Source organism: Arabidopsis lyrata (genome assembly GCF_000004255.2).
Source record: "Arabidopsis lyrata subsp. lyrata unplaced genomic scaffold ARALYscaffold_5, whole genome shotgun sequence".
NCBI classification, from domain to species: Eukaryota; Viridiplantae; Streptophyta; class Magnoliopsida; order Brassicales; family Brassicaceae; genus Arabidopsis; species Arabidopsis lyrata.
This window is the reverse complement of record NW_003302551.1, coordinates 452,953-475,533: the sequence shown is the minus strand read 5'-3', so window position 1 is coordinate 475,533 and position 22,581 is coordinate 452,953. Positions and strand designations below refer to the sequence as shown.

Here is a 22,581-nt window from a genome sequence, read left to right as displayed (position 1 = left end):
TTAGATTTTAAGATGGTTAAATTAGTAAGACAAACCTAGTGTCACAATAACTATATCTATTTCGGATAATGATGTTAAATTTGAGAAGATTTTGCTAAAATAATAACTTTTGTTGGATGGATCATATCATGAGCCATTAAGAAAAAGTCCAAAACTTTTCTTCTTCAAAGTTGGACTCAAGTTAGAAAAAGAAAAAAAAGAGCTACAGAGATATAAAAAGAAAAGAAAAAGAGTAAAAAATGAAAAGAAAGTTCAGAGCAAAAAAACTGATATAGACAGAGACAGAGAGAGAGAAACGTATCTGAAGAAAATCTAAAAAAATTCGATTCAATTTTTCTGTACTTTGAAAAGCAATAAATCTCATCTAACATTTTTACTAGTAAATCATAAGAAAGAAGAAGAAAGAGAGAAAAAAAATGGAATACATTTGAATCTGTTTTTTTTTCTAAGTGATGAGAAGAAGAGATTTTGAGTTTAATAATGCAATGTTCAATCCTCTCACAACTCATTACAGGTAATGCAAAAAATAATTTCTCCATGTGCTGCGATTCTCCAAAGTTTTAATTTTTTTTTATTTTTGTGTGTTGCTTAGTTGTTCTTCTGGTGTTATGTTTTTCTTTCTTTGGTCAAAGCTCTAATTTTAAAAAATGACATTTTTATTGTTGGATTTGAGACAGTGAACAAAGCTGTGTTCTTGTTCTAAGAAGAAACAACAATAATAGTTAACATTCACGCCTGTAAAGAGCTTATGATTGATAAGTGTGTTTTTTAGTATTAATTAATTAATTTCTCTGACAATAATTAGTTTTTTTTTTTAATTCTTCTCTGTAAGAAAACCTTTGGAAACTGAGCAGAGTTGCTTCTTTTGAGAACCATGCGTTGAGAAGAAATTTCTTCTTTCTCTCTTTGGTTCTTGAATTTGCAAAAACATGTCCTTTTTCGTGTACAGGTTTCTAGGGTTTGTTTTAGTATAAACAATGTTTATGGTAAAATTCTTAATCATATAACAACACTACGCATGCTTTATGTTATATGAATGCAAAAAAAGGCTCTAACTTTTGATTTCACCATTGTTTCTTCTTTTGTTAAGAGGTTTTTCTTCATTGTTGTAGCTCAGATATGAACTGGGCACTCAACAATCATCAAGAATTAGAAAACCCAGAAGAAGAAGAGCCACGAACAATTGAAATTTCTGATTCTGAATCACTAGAAAACTTGAAAAGCAGCGATTTTTATCAACTGGGTGGTGCTCTGAATTCGACAGAAAAACCGAGAAAAATCGATTTTTGGCGTTCGGGGTTGATGGGTTTTGCGAAGATGCAGCAGCAGCATTCAGTAGCGGTGAAGATGAATAGTAATAACGATCAAATGGGTAATAAAAAAGGGTCAACTTTCATACAAGACCATCGAGCGTTGTTACCAAAAGCTTTGATTCTGTGGATCATCATTGTTGGGTTTATAAGCAGTGGGATTTATCAGTGGATGGATGATACTAACAAGGTTAGAAGAGAAGAGGTTTTGGTGAGCATGTGTGATCAAAGAGCTAGAATGTTGCAGGATCAATTTAGTGTTAGTGTTAATCATGTTCATGCTTTGGCTATTCTCGTCTCCACTTTTCATTACCACAAGAACCCATCTGCAATTGATCAGGTCAGTGTGTGGTTTATTAAAGCTCAAAGCTTTAGGGAAAGTTTTTTTGGATTCATAAATGCAAAGTTGACTTCTTTTGGAACTAAAAGTTTTTGAAATTTTGTCTTTTATGTTTGGTTATTGAGTAAATGAAGGGAATTTTTGGCTCTTTGCTTTGATTGGGGTTTAAATCTTATAATCTTTACTCTGTGGTTTGTGGCGAAATTTTGCAGGAGACATTTGCGGAATACACGGCAAGAACAGCATTTGAAAGACCGTTGCTAAGTGGAGTGGCTTATGCTGAAAAAGTTGTGAATTTTGAGAGGGAGATGTTTGAGCGGCAGCACAATTGGGTTATAAAGACAATGGACCGAGGAGAGCCTTCACCGGTTAGGGACGAGTATGCTCCTGTTATATTCTCTCAAGATAGTCTCTCTTACCTTGAGTCACTCGATATGATGTCAGGCGAGGTAATATAAACATTATCCGACACTTCTGGTTTTGAATTTTCTGTTATGTATCCCACCTGCACATCTTCTGAATTTTGGCTTTCTTTTCTGCAGGAGGATCGCGAGAATATTTTGCGAGCTAGAGAAACCGGGAAAGCTGTCTTGACAAGTCCTTTTAGGTTGTTGGAAACTCACCATCTCGGAGTTGTGTTGACATTCCCTGTCTACAAGTCTTCTCTTCCTGAAAACCCGACTGTCCAAGAGCGTATTGCAGCCACTGCAGGGTAAAGATTTTCGAGATTTCAAGATTGGTTTATGACTTTATGACTTTATGTGTATGATCATCATGTAAAGGAAAGAGCTTTCTGAGATTTCAAGATTGGTTTATGTGTGTGATCATGTGAAGATTGATGCCTGAATTTGAAATGCAGGTACCTTGGTGGTGCGTTTGATGTGGAGTCTCTTGTGGAGAATTTACTCGGTCAGCTTGCTGGTAACCAAGCAATTGTTGTACACGTGTATGATATCACTAATGCATCAGATCCACTTGTCATGTATGGCAATCAAGACGAAGAAGGTGACACATCTCTCTCTCATGAGAGCAAGCTTGATTTTGGAGACCCCTTCAGGAAACATAAGATGATATGCAGGTACCACACAGAAGATCTTTAAGCTGTAATTCTTTCTGATATCTAAAAATTGATATCTTGTTTAAACAATATCGAGTGCAGGTACCACCAAAAGGCACCAATACCGTTGAATGTGCTCACAACTGTGCCATTGTTCTTTGCAATTGGTTTCTTGGTGGGTTATATACTGTATGGTGCAGCTATGCACATAGTAAAAGTTGAAGATGATTTCCATGAAATGCAAGAGCTTAAAGTCCGAGCAGAAGCTGCTGATGTCGCTAAATCGCAATTTCTTGCCACCGTGTCTCACGAGATCAGGACACCAATGAATGGCATTCTCGGTACTCTATCTTCAAATAAGTTACAATACGTTTCCCCTTCATCTTGGTTTCTCAATCTGCCTCACAGATTTTGGTTTTTGTATTTTCTGCAGGAATGCTTGCTATGCTCCTAGATACAGAACTTAGCTCGACGCAGAGAGATTATGCTCAAACCGCACAAGTATGTGGTAAAGCATTGATTGCATTGATAAATGAGGTTCTCGATCGTGCCAAGATCGAAGCTGGCAAGCTGGAATTGGAATCAGTACCATTTGATATCCGTTCGATATTAGATGATGTCCTTTCTCTATTCTCTGAAGAGTCGAGGAACAAAGGCATTGAGGTAAGTTTTCGATCCGAGGAATAAAGATAAGTGTTTTTGGAGTTGTTGCTGCTGATTTCTTGACTTCAAATTTGGCAGCTCGCGGTTTTCGTTTCAGACAAAGTGCCAGAGATAGTCAAAGGAGATTCAGGGAGATTTAGACAGATAATCATAAACCTTGTTGGAAATTCGGTTAAAGTTAGTTCCTTTTTCTAGTGTTTTTGTTTCTCCGTGGAACTTGGATTTTTGTTTGATAAGATGTTGTCTTTTTGACAGTTCACAGAGAGAGGACATATCTTTGTCAAAGTCCATCTCGTGGAACAATCAAAAGATGAAGCTGAACCGAAAACCGCATTGAATGGAGTGTCTGAAGAAATGATTGTTGTTTCCAAACCGTCGAGTTACAACACGTTGAGCGGTTACGAAGCTGCTGATGGTCGGAATAGCTGGGATTCATTCAAGCATTTGGTCTCCGAGGAGCAGTCATTATCGGAGTTTGATATTTCTAGCAATGTTAGGCTTATGGTTTCAATCGAAGACACCGGTATTGGAATCCCTTTAGCTGCGCAAGGCCGTGTTTTAATGCCGTTTATGCAAGCGGATAGCTCGACTTCAAGAAACTATGGCGGTACCGGGATTGGTTTGAGTATAAGCAAGTGTCTTGTCGAACTTATGCGTGGTCAGATACATTTCATAAGCCGGCCTCATATTGGAAGCACGTTCTGGTTCACAGCTGTTTTAGAGAAATGCGATAAATGCAGTGCGATTAACCATTTGAAGAAACCAAATGTGGAGCACTTGCCTTCTACTTTTAAAGGAATGAGAGCTATAGTTGTTGATGCTAAACCCGTTAGAGCTGCTGTGACTAAATACCATATGAAAAGACTCGGAATCAATGTCGATGTCGTGACAAGTCTCAAAACCGCAGTGGTTGCAGCTGCTGCGTTTGGTAGAAACGGTTCTCCTCTCCCATCCGGGTAAAACGTCGAAAGCTTAAATATATTCTTTCATTTGTTCTAGTTCCATTGGACTTAAGTCATGGAAATAACAAAAGGATTGGCCATTTGAAATTTTGGATTGGATTGGCTCTCTGGTTAATTCGATTTAGGGGGTTTAATTCAGAATTGTAACTGAGCTTCTGTTTTGGTTTGGTATGGTAGCTTAAAGTGTTCTTTCTGTTTGCGTTGTTTGGTATAAGAAAATTGGTAACTGATCAGTTTTAGCCACATTTCGATTCGATTTATATGCCTCAAAAATAACTCGTTTTTTCCGCCTTTTGCAGAACAACAAAACCGCAACTGGATATGATTTTAGTAGAGAAAGATTCATGGATTTCAACTGAAGATATCGACTCAGAGATACGTGTATTGAATTCAAGATTCAACGGAAACGTTCATCTCAAGTCTCCAAAACTCGCTCTATTCGCAACAAACATCACAAATTCGGAGTTCGACAGAGCTAAATCCGCAGGATTTGCAGATACGGTAATAATGAAACCGTTAAGAGCAAGTATGATCGGGGCGTGTCTGCAGCAAGTTCTCGAGCTGAGAAAAACAAGACAACAACATCCCGAAGGATCATCACCCGCAACTCTCAAGAGCTTACTTACCGAGAAGAAGATTCTTGTGGTGGATGATAATATAGTTAACCGAAGAGTAGCTGCAGGAGCTCTCAAGAAATTTGGAGCAGAAGTGGTTTGTGCAGAGAGTGGTCAAGTTGCTTTGGGTTTGCTTCAGATTCCACACAATTTCGATGCTTGCTTCATGGATATTCAAATGCCACAGATGGACGGGTAAGTTAAATGACTAAATCACAACTAATACTGTATTTGGATTGTTCTGTTCGGTTTTGATTAGTTCGGTATGAAAATTTTTCCGCCGAAATATAACCAACTTGATTTGGTTTGGATTCGGTTAAAAACGTTATAAACTTCATTGATTGTTTTTACCCTTTTAATTTTCAGATTTGAAGCGACTCGTCAGATAAGGATGATGGAGATTGAAGCTAAAGAGAAGACGAATCTCGAATGGCATTTACCGATTCTAGCGATGACCGCGGATGTGATACACGCGACCTACGAGGAATGTCTGAAAAGTGGAATGGATGGTTACGTCTCCAAACCTTTTGAAGAAGAGAATCTCTATAAATCCGTTGCCAAATCATTCAAACCTAATCCAATCTCAGCTTCGTCGTAATCCAATTTTCGGGCGAGTTTTTTTTTTCTCTCAGCAGCCGGGAGAATGGACCGATTCTGCTGATTGATTGGGATAAACATGCATTTTGGCTTCTGTACATATAGGTTCACAATCCAGAGATTTTGAAGGTTTTTTCTTGTCACCTAAGTAATGTAGCTTGCTATGACCAGCATGTTGTTAAACGACAACGTCTCGACTGTTCAGTGTTAATCTTAGCGTAAGTATTAATCCCACGGGAATCGCTTGTACTGTATCAGATTTGGTTAGTCGTTTAAACATCACTTTCGTGTAATTTTCTAATAGTCACTTGTTTTCTTATATAACATCTTGTTATAACCTGAGACGAGACGATTTCGATTCATCTTTGAGCTCGTTTAACAACCAAATATGTTACACTGAAGTGAATGAAGAACAGAGAAAGAGATCGAACAACTGCCTCTTCATTAGCTATAGCTCAGTCGACGACTTGAGCTTCCAAACCGCAGAAACAGAGCAAAATCTTAAAACGACTGCGTTTTAGTGTGCTCTTGGTATTCAATCTCACTAAACCGAATGAGAGAACCAAAGCCAATCAACAACACTTTAACCGGAACTGTCGATGTAATCTATAAAGGATGAGAAGAATTAGGACTTGTCCAAGAAGAGTGAATATAAAATATCTGATTTTTATATTTATTGAGAATTGTAAGTGATTTAAATAAGAAGAAAGTGAAATAAATATGTGGTTGATGTGTGACCGTAGCGAACAACATTGTGGACTAGTTGTTGTTGTCACGTAATCTTTCTATGTACAAGTGTTTGATCTACATTTCGTGTGAGTTTAAAGTATGGTTGGTGCGTATAATACACCAATCTTTAGCTACTTTCTTTCACTATTTAGCTTTTTCTAAAGATTTAAGATTAACAAGAAGTTACAAATGTCGTACTATATTTTATTTTTAAAATGATATAGTTGTAATTATTAATTTACAAATATTAGTGAATAAAAACAGACATTCAATACCATAAGAAAAAGAATAGTTCTAGGTTAGAGTGAAACTGGTAAGTAATAATAACTCCCAACCTAACGAACATTAAAAATAGTAAACGGCGTTAAAAGACAAAAAAAAAAAAAAAAAAAAGTAAACGGCGTCAGATAACGACCGTTATAAAATCAGCCGAATCAAGATTAATGCGTGGCTAATATGCTCCGGATTTCACGGCGTCTGTCTTTTAACAGTTAAAACTTTTTTGTCGGGACTGCATAATCACATTTATCTTGTTGGTCAAATTAGTCATGAGAAAGATTAAGACCACTCATTAATCTTCTAAATTTTTTATTCAAAAAATTCTCTTATTAAAAGATTAAAAAATAAATTACTATACACTCACGAAGTCGTGACTCATTGAGTCAAAAAAATTAATTAAATAAAACGATGTATCTTAAACTGTCTTTAGCACGTTACGATGAAATTTTCAATTATCCACTAAGTTGACTCTAAATAATAGATAACCACCGTCACCGTATTAAATGCTTTTCTATTTTAATGAATACAGATAAGTTTCACGTATCGGAGAGTATTCGTCACACAATGTTTATAAAAAGGAATAATATTTCTTTTTATAGAAGCAAATGGAAATAATGTGAAGAAAAATCCAAGATCTATTACAAAAAATATTGTAAAAATTAGGAAAGACAATCGATATTATTAGCAGTTACTCGAAAAATGCCGAAATATACTCAATCATAGAGATACACATACATATGTAAGATAAAGAACAAATCAACACCATATCATTTTCTTATCTTCAGTAGATATTATTTTCTTCTTATTACCAATTTTGACATAAATCAATTCTTAAATCTTCTTTAAAAAGTAAAATTCTTCTAATACAATGTTCATATATTTACCTAAACTGAAAAACATCTAAAATGTCATAGAATTTGTATGTTATTCATAATTTTTATTTTTGATATTTTCAGATCTTATTAGTAGATAATCTCATTTTTTGATAATTATGGATTTTTTCGGTGATTTTATTACTGTTTTTACCACTTAATTATGCCGCCTTAGCCAGCTGTACTCATAACGTTTGAATTAATAAATAAAAAATCAAGAAAATATACACTTTCTTACACACACTCTAAATTCTGTTTTTTTGTTTTCCTTATTATTTTCTCCAGAAGAATAAATGGAGTATTTGTTTTGAATGAAAAATAAATAAAAAGGTAATGCTTTTATGATCCTTCTCTTACTTTAATCTTGTTATCTGTATTGCTCTCTTCTATCTTCCTCGATCTCCGCCGATTCCTTCGTCTTAATTTGTCTCTCCCTTTCCTCTGTAAAAAAAAACCTTTTCTTCTTCTTCATCTTCTTCTTCAATGCCTCCCTAAAACCCTAGAATCAACAAAAATTCTTAAAGGCGACTACTTTAAGCTCCACTCTGTTTCTTCTCGCCGACAAAAATGTCGAAATCCCATTTGGGTACTCTCTGTTTCTTCATCTCTTTACTGGGTTTTATCAATCTCTCAGTTTCTCAAAACGGTGTCGATGATTCGACTATGGAAGCTCTCAAATCAAGTCTGAATCTTACATCAGACGTCGATTGGTCTAACCCTAACCCTTGTAAATGGGAATCTGTTGAATGCGATGGAAGTAATCGTGTTACTAAGATTCAGCTTAAACAAAAAGGGATTCGTGGAACTCTTCCTACTGATCTTCAGAAACTCTCTGAATTGGTTGTTCTTGAGCTTTTTCTCAATCGAATCTCTGGTCCCATTCCTGATCTCTCTGGTCTTAGTCGTTTACAGACTCTCAATCTACACGACAATCTCTTTGATTCTGTACCTAATAATCTCTTCTCTGGTATGAGTTCTCTTCAAGAAGTGTATCTCGAGAACAATCCGTTTAATCCTTGGCAAATTCCAGACTCCATTAAAGAAGCTACGTCTCTTCAGAATCTTACACTCTCCAATTGCAGCATTTTTGGAAAGATCCCAGATTTCTTTGGTTCTCAGTCACTTCCGAGTCTGACGAATCTGAAACTGTCTCAGAATCGTTTACAGGGAGAGTTACCGGTGAGTTTTGCTGGTACTTCGCTTCAGTCTCTGTTCTTGAATGGTCAAGTGGGAGAGCAGCTTAATGGATCGATCTCGATATTGAGGAATATGACTTCGCTCGTTGAGGTTTCTCTTCAAGGAAATAAGTTCTCAGGTCCGATTCCTGATCTCTCCGGTTTGTTATCTCTCCGTGTGTTTAATGTTAGAGAGAATCAGCTTACTGGTGTTGTTCCACAGTCTTTGATTAGTTTGAATTCGCTTACTACTGTGAATTTAACCAACAATTTGCTTCAAGGACCGACTCCGTTGTTTGGCAAATCCGTTGGTGTTGATATATTCAACAACACGAATAGTTTTTGTACTAGTATAGCTGGTGAGGCTTGTGATCCTCGTGTGGATACTTTGGTGTCTGTAGCTGAATCATTTGGATATCCAGTGAAGCTTGCGAGTAGTTGGAAAGGAAACAATCCGTGTGTTAACTGGGTTGGGATTACTTGTTCTGGAGGTAACATTACGGTGGTTAATCTGAGGAAACAGGATCTTTCGGGTACGATATCCGCGAGTTTAGCTAATCTTACTTCATTGGAGACTATCAATCTTTCTGATAATGAACTCTCTGGGCCTATACCGACTGAGCTTACCACTTTGTCTAAGCTTCGGACACTCGATGTGTCTAACAACGATCTATATGGAGTCGTGCCAAAGTTTCCGAACACTGTACATTTGGTGACTGAAGGGAACGTTAATATCGGAAAGACCGGACCTATCTCACCGAGTGGTTCTCCTGGAGCTTCACCAGGAAGTAAACCTTCAGGAGGAAGTGGTGGCAGTGAAACTTCTAAGAAGTCAAGCAATGTCAAGATTATTGTTCCTGTGGTTGGTGGAGTTGTTGGTGCATTGTGTCTGGTTGGGCTTGGCGTGTGTCTCTACGCGAAGAAAAGGAAGCGACCTGCTAGAGTTCAGAGTCCATCCAGCAACATGGTTATTCATCCACATCATTCGGGTGACAACGATGACATTAAACTCACTGTTGCAGCTTCTAGTCTTAACAGTGGGGGAGGAAGTGAGAGCTACAGTCACAGCGGAAGTGCGGCAAGCGATATTCACGTTGTGGAAGCTGGGAACTTAGTTATATCGATACAGGTCTTGAGGAACGTGACGAATAACTTCAGCGAAGAGAATATTCTCGGGAGAGGTGGTTTCGGGACAGTTTACAAAGGTGAACTCCACGATGGAACGAAAATAGCTGTGAAGAGAATGGAGTCCTCGGTTGTGAGTGATAAGGGACTTACTGAGTTTAAATCTGAGATCACTGTTCTGACTAAAATGCGCCATCGTCATCTCGTTGCACTTCTTGGGTACTGCCTTGACGGGAACGAGAGGCTCCTTGTCTATGAGTACATGCCTCAGGGGACACTGAGTCAGCATCTGTTTCATTGGAAAGAGGAAGGGAGAAAACCACTAGACTGGACTAGACGGCTGGCGATTGCATTGGATGTAGCTCGAGGTGTCGAGTATCTGCACACACTTGCGCATCAGAGCTTCATCCATAGGGATCTAAAGCCATCAAACATCCTTCTTGGTGATGATATGCGCGCTAAAGTCTCTGACTTTGGGTTAGTCCGTTTAGCCCCTGATGGCAAATACTCCATCGAGACCCGAGTCGCTGGGACTTTCGGATACCTTGCCCCAGAATACGCAGGTTTGTAATCTCTTTGTACTTGCCATATATTAAAGTTTCATCCTTTCAATTGATTTGCAATTTACCCAAATGTCAAAGTTTCATCCTTTGATCGTTTTGCATTTACCCAAATGTCAAAGTTTCATTCTTTGATCATTTTGCAATTGCTCTATGCTCTTATTTTGGCAGTGACGGGAAGAGTGACGACGAAAGTAGACATTTTTAGCCTTGGGGTCATACTTATGGAGCTAATCACTGGTCGTAAAGCCCTAGATGAGACGCAACCCGAAGACAGCGTTCATCTAGTCACATGGTTCCGAAGGATAGCAGCCAGCAAAGACGAGAATGCCTTTAAAAACGCAATTGACCCAAACATCAGCCTCGACGACGATACCTTAGCCAGTATTGAAAAAGTCTGGGAGCTTGCTGGTCATTGCTGTGCCCGTGAGCCTTACCAAAGACCTGACATGGCTCACATCGTTAACGTCCTTTCTTCACTCACCGTCCAATGGAAACCAACTGAGACCGACCCAGATGACGTCTACGGGATAGACTACGATATGCCGCTTCCGCAAGTGCTTAAGAAATGGCAAGCTTTCGAGGGACTTAGCCAGACCGCGGATGACTCGGGTTCTTCGTCTTCGGCTTATGGAAGCAAAGACAATACACAGACAAGTATCCCAACTCGTCCATCTGGATTTGCTGACTCGTTCACTTCTGTGGATGGACGTTGAAGCAATCAAGATTGCGTAAAACGTTTTAGTAGAAGAAGAAGATGAAGCATTGTGTGATAAATCTCTCTCTCTCTCTCTCTCTCTCTCTCTCTCGCTTTTTTTTTTGCCTGAAGCATTTACTTATGACTTCGTTTTTACCTACTGCAAACTTTTGGTTAGTGTATTTATGTTTATGCAAAGACAACGATCTTTGAGGTCTTAAAATTATTTTTTCGTCAGAAAAACGAATTTTGTAACAAAATTGAATATCCAACTCCTAAACCGTAAAAGCTGAAACCAAACAATATTTTGAATTCAATGCGTTTATGTAAAAGTTAACGGAAAATCAGATTTGACTATTTTAACACGAAATATTAATAAACATCGATGTTTTATTTATAATTTCAGTGTAAGTTTGTAATTGTTTTTTTTTTTTTTTTAAAGTTCATGTAGGAGTGGTTAATTTGAATTGTAAAATTATACACAATGCATTTAGGGTGTTTCTCTGAAATAATCTGAAGGAATTAAATGTTTAGTTGGAAGCATTTGAACCTCTGATGTATGTACTTATATCCCAAGCCCAATTTCGGTGTGGTTTGGATTTGGACCATACATACATGCACCCACTGGGATATCAAAGCAGCCTTTGAAACACTCTCTCCGTATTCATTCAGTTTGCTTTGAGCCAGTTGGTCCTACCCCTTCTCAATGAGCTCTTTAGCCAAATAACATTCAAAGAGAGTAGAGACAATGCTTTATTACAAGCCGAAGATCCATTACATCTGCAGTTTCAAAAGTACAAGAATAACACTGATCAATATCAAAATAAATGAAATATAAGATTTTGTTGCCCCTGATTTTATAAAGAACAATGTCCAATCTTCAGCAATCTTGACATTGTTCTTTATAAAATCAAAGGTTACACACCAATTCCACATAATATAGGAATGTTGACATTTAGTCGTTTTTGCTATAAAAAAAAAACAACATTTGAGCCATATTTCATATATATATATCTACAACAATTTAGTGAAATATGGCTCTAATGTTGTTGTTGAATTTGCATTATTTTTGGAGCTCATATATCTAATCTTTTTCATAAAAATTACTACATCAAAAAACATCTGGTGTTATCTTCTCTAATTACATAAAAAAAAAAAAGTTGTGAAGGGTTTTATAAATGATAACTGGTTCTTTACGTGTAAATGGTCAAGTTTGTCTAATTTAGTTATAATTTTAAAACGTGCGAAATAAATTAAACAAACACTTGTTATTTCATGTTTTAATAGTCATCACAAGTATTTGTAAATGGTATGTATTGAACGAAATCATATTTCCAAAACATAAAAACGTAAAAAAGTATATATCACGTTTTTAGTAATTCATGTGTGTGGGCTATACGTATTATCTCGAATAGGGAAAATTTCCGTCATATGTTGTATCGCGGTGGAATGCCATAGAAACATTTGCCTAAAATTAGAATTTTAATTTATTTCTTTATTTTTTATAATATATAAATGCTACTATAGTCCTTATCAAAATACTTTATTATTATTTTCTGGTTTTAATATTCATCTTTACAAATTTTAAGTGATAAATATTTATAATTTATAAATTATGAACAAAAGATAAAATATTTCTTAGGATACTTTAACTAAATCTGTAACAAATTTCACCAATCTATTTAAATTTCAATTGTCTATGTATGCGAATATCAAGCAATACTCTAGTCTCCCCTTAAGTATAGTATGTATGTGCTGGATTTGAATTTGGCTAAGATATTATTATGTGTACTTGGAGCGGTTTTATTTTCGACATCTAATATTCCTATCTATGTATATATTATTATGTACTGTGTATGTTGAAAATGATATAATTCTAAATTTGATAAGTTGTTTCCTTGGAAATTTCGGAGTAAATATAGGAAGCTTTGCTTACCTTTATCGCACCATCTAAATTATAAAGACTACCTTTATGCCCCTCAAAGTCAAATCATGTCCACTCATTTAAATTATTATAATTTGCATATTAATCACCTCATTAGTATTAGTTACATACTTATCGATTTATCTAGAAAAAAACAAACAATAATTTTTGTGAAGGTTAAAAACTTAAAAGTTACACGTTTCATATTCCCGCCTGCTATCCATTTTAGGTATAAAAGAGCCACAGTTATTGTTGACTCTGTGGACTTTTGATTTTTCCCTTATTTTTTATATTAATTTTCATTTATTTTCCTTTTTTAATTTATTATTCTTCGCAAAACACAATATATAATTAATTGAAACATTCCTTCTCACCAAAAAAAAAATTAATTGAAACATTCCTAATATCATTTCTTTAATATTTCGTTTGCCTTCTTCTACTATTTATTCACACTACATATCACACATCTCTCTTCTTCTTTTTGCTTTTGGCCTTCTTCTTCTTCTTCCTCAAGAACCCTAAATATATTTCATATTTTTTGGATGATTTTGATCGGAGAAATATAAAATCTGCTCATTTGATCTATCAAAGGAACTCAGTTTCTCATACCAAAATGAATCTGGTACAACTTTTTTTTTTTTTTTTAATATTTTTCTTATTAATTTCATGTGTATCCATCCCCTGTTTCTAATTTGTTCATCATAAATCCTAATAAGTTTCAAAATTTCTGCAGTGTTTTTTTTTTTATTGCAAACAAATCTCTTAAGTACAAAAAAAATATATTAGAAACAAGAAAATTTCTGCAGAAGTTATCCTTTAAATTCAAAGTTATGAAATGATTATTTCATATAATCCATTTATAAGTGTCAAATTTCTGCAGATTCGATATCCATCAAAAAAGTAATTATAATTTTTTGTTGTTGTTGTTGCAAACTGATTTCTTCATATATAAAACCTTCACATCAAGTCAATAAAGTTTCAAATTTTTACAGATTTTATTTTTTTCCGGATTATATCCCTTTAATTAAGTTTTTTTTTTTTTTTCTTCATATAACCTATGTATAAATTCATTATAAAATTATAATGATAATTTGTTGCAGAGTGAGAAGAGAAGAAGTGAAGAAGATTGGATTGATACACTACTGAACTCAGAGTTCTTTGGGATATGTATGAATCATAAGTATCTTCGAAAGAACGAGAAAAATGTGTTTTGCATTGATTGTAATGTGGAAATCTGCAGACATTGTTGTAACACAGTTACAGATTCACATTACCTCCATCGTCGTCTTCAGATCTGCAAATACGTTTATCAAGATGTTCTTCGTCTCTTCGATATCCAACACTACTTCGACTGTTCCGAGATTCAGGTTTTTTTTTTTTTTTTTTAATATCTAAATCATTCAATAATTAATTAAAAAAATCATTTGATTACCAGCTGAGTCTTTAATTCTTGTTTAGAGTCTATAAATTCCAAATTTAATGTTTTTATTTTGGTATTGGTTGGCAATAATTTATGTATGGGGAAAAAGACATATAAAATAAATGGAGAGAAGGCAATACATTTGAATTCAAGGCCACAAGCAAAAGATGCAAGACCTTCGACAAAATCCAAGAATGGTGCTTCATGTGTGACTTGTAAAAGATATATTCAAGATCGTCCTAATCGATTTTGCTCTATCTCCTGCAAGGTAATATATGGTATCTCAATTTCTTTTTTGTTAAAGTTTTATATTGCCATATGCATTTTGTTTTGATTGGTCTATTGGTAGTTATCAAGGGTTTAAAAAAATCTTTCACAGAATAATCTTTATATGCTAAAAATGTTAGTCTTGAGGCATATATTTTGACATAACATATAGGAAGATCTTATCAGTGATTTGCATTTCACACATTTTAAACTCTATAATGTTCACACTCAAATATTCATTTGTTTTCGGTTAAAAGATGCTCAAATAATTTTTTTGAAGTGTTTCATTTTAATATTTTTTATTAGAAATAAATATTTTGTTTTGAAATTATCTTAATATTTATTCCATATATAATTTTCGACACGTAACCTACATTAACGAGCATCATTTAATAAAAATTGGAAATTACTTAATCTGTGAGTTGTATACACGTTAAACACGCTTTAAAACGTTAAATTTGCGGTATATCGTTTGAGGTCAAATAGTATAGGAATTTATTTTTGATTTTAGAGCATGCTCTAATAGTTGAAAGACATTTGCTTTATATTTTACCTTTTTTAATATATATTTTTTCTCTGTAGATATCAACTCCTTCAAAAAAGCATAAATTTTGTTTTTCTCCAAAATTGGAACAGAGTGTTTTGGAGAAAGAACACTCTAATCAAGAAGAAAGCTTAGAAGAAAAAAAATCGTGCACATCGTCCCTCACTGATGTTTCAGAAGATTCTGAAGTTTTATTGTGTAATTTTTCATTGAGACCACTCATGAGAATACTCAAGAGAAAAGGAATTTCTCGAAGATCTCCTCTTTATTGAATTTTCATTTTTATTTTGGATTTTGTCATCAAACCATACATTATGTGTATTTTATTTTTAAAAAAGATATTATATCGGGTATCAATATTATGTTTAAAAGTTAATAAGTTTTAAAGAGAAATAGTGATGCTTTGTTTTTTGCTAATCGGCTAAGAAATAGTGATGTTGTGTGACAAAAAAATAAATAATACTAATGTGTAATGGCGTATGTATGAGTGATTTATTTATTATTCATCATGGAGAAAAGAGAGATATGGGCCCAAAAAGTTTTCAAAGTTTTGGTGTTCATGAGATTGTGTTGATTCACTGGAACCCACACATTTTACGAAATAAAATAAGAAAAATGAATATTACACAGTATTCTTAATGCATTTTAGGATAAATTGATAGATACAGTTTTTTTTTTTTTTTCGCCGATAGATACAGGTTTTAATTTGATGACAAATAATGGAATACATTCGTCGTAGAGAATTGTCACTTATACAAATTATGTGGTTTTGGTAAACTCTCCATAACTCAATTCCGATTCTGATATTTTTGCGACATAAATGAAAAAGTGTATACATTTTTTTTTGGTTAAAAATAAAAATGAAAAATTTGACGATTTAACAGTCCAATTATGTATACCGTTTTATGTAACAATTCTTTTTTTTTTCCTTTAAATAAACGACTTTTCAATTTGTCAATATGCATTGTTACAAATTAGAGCAATGGCCCGTAGTTGTTATCGTGACTTTTTGGGTGTTTAGCAAATGTGTCATTTTCCGTCGAAAAAGATATAAAGTACTATCAATCTTTTTACCAAAAAAATATAAATCAATCTTTTTACCAAAAAAATATAAATCAATCTTTAGCAGAAATATACGAAGATATATGCGTACATTATATATCAAATGATCATGATAATGGGTCTACGGCAACTTGTTTTATATATTTATTATATCAGACAACTTTATTTATCAATTAAAATAGTATTACCCAGCATTATCATTTCTTCTCTTTATTATGATAATATATTTGAATATACTAATGTTAACAATTCATAACTAAGAGAAAGAACCGATTGACAAAAAATAAAAGCACCGAAGCAACACGATTATGATAGATTTAATTTAAATTTTTTCGTGAAAGAATATAGATTTAACTTAATATTTCGGCATGCTATATAATTTGTAAAATATCTGAAATTGAGGACAACATAGAAATTATTTATGTTACTTGTAAATTTCACCATTAAAAAAAGAATATCAGATCCAACAAGTATTTTATACTTAGGTCAAAATATTTATGTCTATACAATTTTATTTATTTAATTACAAAACTGAAAATCTAATAAAAAGATGAACATATACTTGTTTTTAATATGATTCAATTTGTTTTAATTTTATTTAAAGATATTTTGATTAGAAATTTTCTTAATTGTGTTAGTTAGAAATAATAAAACAATTAGAAGACAATTAAAGAAAACAAAAAAATAAATATTGACCACCTGGGGCTCACTAGTCAACATAGAGCGTTTTATTGGGCCAGAGACCTTTGTCGCGATCTTTGTCTCGAACAAGAATGAAATTAAACAAAAACAATACTATGATAATCTTTAAAAACAAAATAAAAATCTTTAATCATATAGCATCATCCTCGTCTTATGGCTGGATCACTGTTATTGATAATTATTGACTCGCATTATCAAAAAATAAAAAAATCAATGATAGAAAAAGAAGAATGATGGTCATAATGTTTTGGCAGCAAAATCCACTTTAGAAAATTAGAATATCAAATAGAAGTAAAAGTAATGCAAAAAAAAACTATTAATTGGGTATGATTATGGCAGACAAAAAGTAAAAAATAAAAGAGGAATGTTGTGAGCCAATTGGAGGATATGACAGATTTAACTCAAGGAAACGAGAGAATAGTAATGCATGTGCTTTTTAATCTCAATGTTATGCATGTTCCACATGCCATGTATAACAACATCTCTCTTTATAAAAAAATTAAACTCTTCACTCTTCCAATATTTCTTCTAAACATATATTGATGCAGATAAATTTTTATGCCAAAAGTCTTCATCATAAAATTTAGTCTATGGCTATGGTTGGTAAGTTTTGAGTTTTTGACCACAATAATGGATGATATATAATCTCCTGCAACACAAGGTGGCTTTCTGCGCAAGCTAGGGCTAGCGAATGCTGAGGTTGCGTTTCTTGGATCTCAAGCTATCTTCATAACACCTGTTACAGAGAAACACAGAGGGCACAGCTTCATCGTCTTCGATGGAATTGCAGAGTGTGTGGTGCCAAACCTTGCAAGCATCACAAGCCACCATTCTCTCACCATCATCATCTCTAGCTCCGCATTTGCAGTCAACAGTCCAGTCATCAAAACCACCTTCATACCTTAACTCTGTGCCTATGTCCAGACCAAACCCTTTCACCAGAAACTCTGTAATCCTTTGTGATTTTAGAGCCAAGTTGTCATCTAGCTTCTCCAGATACCTGTTTCTTATCTCCAACACTTCAAATGTCTCCGTTATGAAGTAAGTGTCCCTCAGAGCTTTCTCTGCTGCAAATTTCAGTTCTTTGATGGTTGCGTTTTCAGGAACAACCACGAGTTCACCAGGCGGTAATAACCGTGTGAAGTCTCTAAGTAGTTCTTCATGATTGGGCAGAACTTGGCAGCTAACTGTTAAAGGATTTTGTTCCTGGTAAGACCATTCTTTTATAAAGCTCTTGCAGTTCAAGATAATCTGAGACGCTTCACTGTATGTGTCTGAATCAAGATGAGTTAACAAGATATTCTGATACAGATAGAGAATGTCATCGTACGGACTCAGTCCGGGAGTGGTGGATGTCCATTCATTGATTTCCTGCGGTTTCATTTTCCTTTTCTTTTTCCGTTCTTGCTCTTGAACATGGGAATTGATTGTCCGGAGGGAGAACTGTAACATCCGGCTTTTCGAGTTTGTGAACCTCTGCACTATCTGGTCACCTATTAGAACTTTGTCAATGTGTTTGAGCAAGAAATCAATCAATCCTGTATCACCAATGCTAGTTCTAACAGCCTGTCGAAGCTCATGACGAGTAATGGTACTTTTTCGCTCTTTAAACACTTTGAGAACTGCTTGGGCTGCCTCATTCAACCTCCTTCCAGGCCATCTAGAATTTTCTCTCCTGCCCAAATCATCAAATGAGTAATACTCAGGGGTCTTTATGCCCGCCATTCTAATTTCATGATCATCAAGGACAGTTTCTCTGCCAGATTCATATCCGTTATCATCTGATTCCTGATTAGGGGATGTGCAGACCTCAGTGTTCTCATCAGCTCTAAGGATAGGATATGAAACAGGATCTAAAGACATTGCTACTAGTGTCATTGCAGTCTTCCTCTGAATGGGAGCTTTTGATCTGAAAGCAAGCATGAACCGAAGCAAATCAGAGAGAGTGGCCAATGGGGTTTCACTGGATCCTCTGTAGAAATCGATGATCGTCTTCATCACTCTCCCTTTACTTGTTCCAGAAAAATCTTCAATAACCTTGTCAACTTCTATAGAGCTAAGAGTGAGAATAGCTCGCCAATACTGATCTTTTCTGACCCCAAAGCTTCCATGAGAAAACATATAATCCCATTTCCCAAACCATGGTCGACCATATGCAACACCATGGAGCAGCCTCAGATCGATCGCTCCCTTCTTAGATGTATCATCCAAAGAAATCTTCCTGCAGCCAAATGCATAATCATTGATTTACAACTTCATAAACACACTACTCAGTACTCAATCAACTCACTTTACATTATTCACTCTGGTTTATAATTGGTTTTTGCATTTTAAAACATTTTCAAATCCATACAGATTTGCTTGATTTTAATATAGATTTCCATATGGATTTTTGTATATGTCACTAGATTTTGTTGCAATCCATAGTTTGTGTCAAAACGAAATTTAGATTCAATAAAAATACTCAAGTTCAATCTTAGTTACCCAAGAAACCAAAAAAAATCAAAGGGTTAATAGTCAAAATTTATGTGATTCCATCTCAAAATCAATATATTAGACTAAGTCTCAATTTATTGTCGATGTGGGACATCAATGTCATAGTCACTCCTATAATTAGCAAAAATCTATTCATGCGTCCCCACTCATTGTCAGCTTCAATTCTAAACATCAATGCCACAATTTCTCTTATAACTAGCATACAAATATTTATACAAGTAGAATTTTTAACATCAATGCCACAATCTCTCGTATGATTAGCACAAATCTATCCGTTCCACGCGGAATTCCTAGCATCAATGCTACCATCATCCTTATGATTAGCAAAAAATTATCCGTCCGACGTCGAAATTCCTAACATGAATACAACAAATCATTCCTAAGAATAGCAAAAAAGTACATTATATGTCAATGTGGGAATATCTAACATGAATGTCACAATCTCTGGCCTATAATTAGTAAAAAGAAACAGCTTTTAAGTGTGATCGATGTAGAGATAAATTTGGTTAGTACCTAGTGTGAAGAATAGTGCAAAGACGATCCCAAAAGTCCATGATTTGGTGACCAGAGAGGTAAGCAGGATCATCAATATCAGTGTTGATACAAAGCAAATGACCAAAACCATTGCAATGAATCAAACCATGCATCAAATGTGAAGAAAGCTTCAAGCTTTTGCTCGTCAATGGCTCATTCCATTCATCAATCTTTGGTATTATCATATGATACTTCCTCTTCGATACATAGTGATGACCCCAACCTATAATATACACATAAACGATCAAAATCAAAATCGAAAATTTCCCAAAAACAAAACCTAAGATTATTTACCAACGCATCGACAGAAATCGCAGAGTGGGTTTGGAGAAGAAGCAGAGATTTGTTCTTCGATGATATAAAGAGGGAAAACGACGCCGTTTGCTTGGTTTCCAAGGAAAAGGGTAGAGACGGTGGCTCCGTCGATGGTGTAATCTTCAATCTCGGCGTATTCATGGAGGAACGATCTGATGTTGTCGCGGAAAGTTGCGGCGAGGTTGATGAAAGGTGATGATGATGAAGAAGAAGAAGGGATGGCAAAATCGTTAATAAGGATGATTTTGGGGTTTTTTTGTCTCTCCGTGAGAGCGTCGTCGTTTACGGTTATCGCCATGACTGGAAAAAGGACTACGAGAAAAGAGAGAGAGAGAGAGAATTGGTTTTATCATTGGGATCACGTGACATTGGACTGATTTGTTTTTGATAAGGGATTGACGGTTTTGCCCTTGTGGCGGCGATCGTTTTTTGGTTTGTTGTTGTTAAAAGTTAAAAGAGTGGAATTTCCGGTTTACGTGGGTTTGGGATCACGTGAGATTGGCCTAATTTGTTGTGACGGGACTCTCTTCTTTCGTGTGGTTTTGTGAATTGACGATTTTCGCCCTTTTGGCGGCGATTTTGGTTCATTGGTTTGTTTTTATTGCAAGAGTGGGAGTTCCGGTTGAAGTGGTTTTGATTCGGTTAAATTTGGTTTGGGACCACGTGACATTGGCTGATTTGTTGCGACAGGTCTTTCGTGGGGGTTTGAGTGAATTGACGATTTTGCTCATTTGGCGGCGATCTTGAACTGTTTTTTTTTTTTTTTTTTTTTTTTGGAAGAGTGCGAATTTCTAGTTTATGTGGATTGGTTTGGTTTAATTTGGTTTGCTGCAGTTGTTCTATTCATTTTCTAGCTATTTCAATTCCGACGAACGACGTACCGGAATAAGATATTCGTGATGTCATCATATAATTGATACATGTATGCATGCGATACATTTAGTTCGTTTAATTGATTACATATTTCTTAACTTGTGATGTGTAGTCATGTATTCTGTTATACATCGTTATTTTTCTCCCTAGATTTTAAACAATTTGGAAAATGTTTACATAGATCCAATGCACATCTCGGCTAGATATAGTAATGAAATGGATCAGAATTACAAATTAAAGTGTTAACCACCCTATCTCGAAGAGAAGAAGCAAATAAACTAAAAGACGATGATTTTAATTGGACCTCTGTTTTGTTTCGGATGGAGATTAGAAATGCTTACTCGTTCCTGTGTTCTCCATCTCTACCAGCAAGCTTTCGTCAACAGAGACTCTTACTAGCAACCGCACCAATCACCATAGTGTCTCCCAGAGAACTCTTTGAGTTGGGTTTCTTCAAACTCGCTTCCCATCGTTGGTATGTCGGCATTTGGTATGGGTTGCTAACATGGATGAACCTCTTTTGGAATCCTCAAGTTTTCCAACAACAACTTCGTCCTCGTCGATCAAGCTGGAACCCGTGTTTGGGGGACGAAGTTTCCGGGAGTTATTAGCTCAATGTTGGTTGTAGAGCTTCTTAATGATGGAAACTTCATTATCAAGAACACATGGGACAACGACACAGCTGGTTTCTTATGGCAAAGCTTTGATTTCCCTACTGATACTTTACTGCGAGGTATGGCATTGGGTTGGAATTTTCACAAGGGGATCAATCGATACTTGATGGCATAGAGGTCGGTTTCTTGTGTGTTCAAGAACTTTTTGTAGATAGACCATATACTAGCTAGGATATATTCCATACCTCAAATTTGGCATACGAAGTAGTGACTCCTGCGTTAAAACTGACTCAACATCCACAATTTGTACTTTTACACGTGTTCATTATCATTTTCTTATATTTTGATTATATTTTGCTTAGATTTTTCTTTTGTTTTGTTTTGTTTTTTTTTTTTTTTTTTTCAATTTTTGCCATATCCTAACTAATAGAGACCCAATAATGTATCCAAAAATGTGTTCAAGGCATTTAATTTAATTACATATCAAAAGTAATAATATTTTGGTCGTGAACAAGCCTCAAATTTTCCAATCAAAAGTATTAATATTTTGGTCGTAAACAAACCTCAAATTTTCCAATTATATATTTTTTTTTTTACTTTAATCTTAAAACGTTTTACTTATCTTATTCCAGAAATTAAAACATCAACAACCAAATTAGTTGATAAATTTTGGAAGTAATTAAAAACTTAATCAAATTATAAAAAATCAGATTAGTTTCTTATAATTTTTTTTTTGTATTCTAATTAGCTAAACTAAAGTTTTTAAATGGATCAATGGATAGAAAATGAAGATGACATTTACCAAACTTTAACTATTTTGTAACCGTGTGAACATCGGGAATTCGCTGAT

General features: G+C 34.9%; 4 protein-coding genes across 7 annotated transcripts; 3 read left to right on the top strand and 1 right to left on the bottom strand.

Annotated features, from left to right (window-relative positions):
• Positions 1-296: 296 nt before the first annotated feature.
• LOC9312849 (histidine kinase 4) lies at positions 297-5,885 on the top strand. 4 transcript variants are annotated; one of them, XM_021025872.1, is made up of 11 exons: positions 297-514; positions 1,118-1,650; positions 1,863-2,099; positions 2,193-2,362; positions 2,510-2,728; positions 2,810-3,048; positions 3,141-3,370; positions 3,449-3,547; positions 3,626-4,326; positions 4,632-5,141; positions 5,313-5,777. In XM_021025872.1, the coding sequence occupies exons 1-11, from the start codon at positions 481-483 to the stop codon at positions 5,542-5,544; spliced, it is 3,204 nt and encodes a 1,067-aa protein (XP_020881531.1). In that variant the 5' UTR covers positions 297-480; the 3' UTR covers positions 5,545-5,777. The 4 variants fall into 4 exon arrangements, with proteins under 4 accessions (XP_020881531.1, XP_020881530.1, XP_020881533.1 ...); XM_021025871.1 differs by having other exon boundaries at positions 298-514; positions 1,113-1,650; positions 5,313-5,885; XM_021025874.1 differs by lacking the exon at positions 297-514 and adding an exon at positions 629-986.
• A 1,831-nt stretch (positions 5,886-7,716) lies between these two features.
• On the top strand, positions 7,717-11,292 carry LOC9312848 (receptor-like kinase TMK3). Its single transcript, XM_021024758.1, has 2 exons — positions 7,717-10,286; positions 10,455-11,292. Exons 1-2 carry the CDS (start codon positions 7,991-7,993, stop codon positions 10,997-10,999), a joined length of 2,841 nt encoding a protein of 946 aa, XP_020880417.1. The 5' UTR covers positions 7,717-7,990; the 3' UTR covers positions 11,000-11,292.
• A 2,008-nt stretch (positions 11,293-13,300) lies between these two features.
• On the top strand, positions 13,301-15,528 carry LOC9311163. The gene is made up of 4 exons (XM_021024080.1): positions 13,301-13,526; positions 14,005-14,271; positions 14,434-14,592; positions 15,174-15,528. Exons 1-4 carry the CDS (start codon positions 13,518-13,520, stop codon positions 15,405-15,407), a joined length of 669 nt encoding a protein of 222 aa, XP_020879739.1. The 5' UTR covers positions 13,301-13,517; the 3' UTR covers positions 15,408-15,528.
• A 1,934-nt stretch (positions 15,529-17,462) lies between these two features.
• LOC9312847 (PHD finger protein At2g01810) lies at positions 17,463-22,004 on the bottom strand. Its single transcript, XM_002875048.2, has 3 exons — positions 20,224-22,004; positions 19,909-20,152; positions 17,463-19,120 (listed from the first exon to the last, which is right to left on the bottom strand). The coding sequence occupies exons 1-3, from the start codon at positions 20,540-20,542 to the stop codon at positions 17,584-17,586; spliced, it is 2,100 nt and encodes a 699-aa protein (XP_002875094.1). The 5' UTR covers positions 20,543-22,004; the 3' UTR covers positions 17,463-17,583.
• Positions 22,005-22,581: the final 577 nt, after the last annotated feature.

Excerpts from the sequence above, each read along its gene's own strand:
- LOC9311163 (XM_021024080.1), top strand. Across the intron at positions 14,272-14,433 it reads TCGACTGTTCCGAGATTCAG|ACATATAAAATAAATGGAGA; the intron begins GTTTTTTTTTTT and ends ATGGGGAAAAAG. Across the intron at positions 14,593-15,173 it reads TTTGCTCTATCTCCTGCAAG|ATATCAACTCCTTCAAAAAA; the intron begins GTAATATATGGT and ends TTTTCTCTGTAG.
- LOC9312849 (XM_021025871.1), top strand. The coding sequence starts at position 453 with ATGAGAAGAAGAGATTTTGAGTTTAATAATGCAATGTTCAATCCTCTC. Across the intron at positions 3,371-3,448 it reads CGAGGAACAAAGGCATTGAG|CTCGCGGTTTTCGTTTCAGA; the intron begins GTAAGTTTTCGA and ends CAAATTTGGCAG. Across the intron at positions 4,327-4,631 it reads GGTTCTCCTCTCCCATCCGG|AACAACAAAACCGCAACTGG; the intron begins GTAAAACGTCGA and ends CGCCTTTTGCAG.
- LOC9312848 (XM_021024758.1), top strand. The coding sequence starts at position 7,991 with ATGTCGAAATCCCATTTGGGTACTCTCTGTTTCTTCATCTCTTTACTG. Across the intron at positions 10,287-10,454 it reads CCTTGCCCCAGAATACGCAG|TGACGGGAAGAGTGACGACG; the intron begins GTTTGTAATCTC and ends TTATTTTGGCAG.
- LOC9312847 (XM_002875048.2), bottom strand. The coding sequence starts at position 20,542 with ATGGCGATAACCGTAAACGACGACGCTCTCACGGAGAGACAAAAAAAC. Across the intron at positions 20,153-20,223 it reads CGATTTCTGTCGATGCGTTG|GTTGGGGTCATCACTATGTA; the intron begins GTAAATAATCTT and ends TGTATATTATAG. Across the intron at positions 19,121-19,908 it reads TGCACTATTCTTCACACTAG|GAAGATTTCTTTGGATGATA; the intron begins GTACTAACCAAA and ends ATTTGGCTGCAG.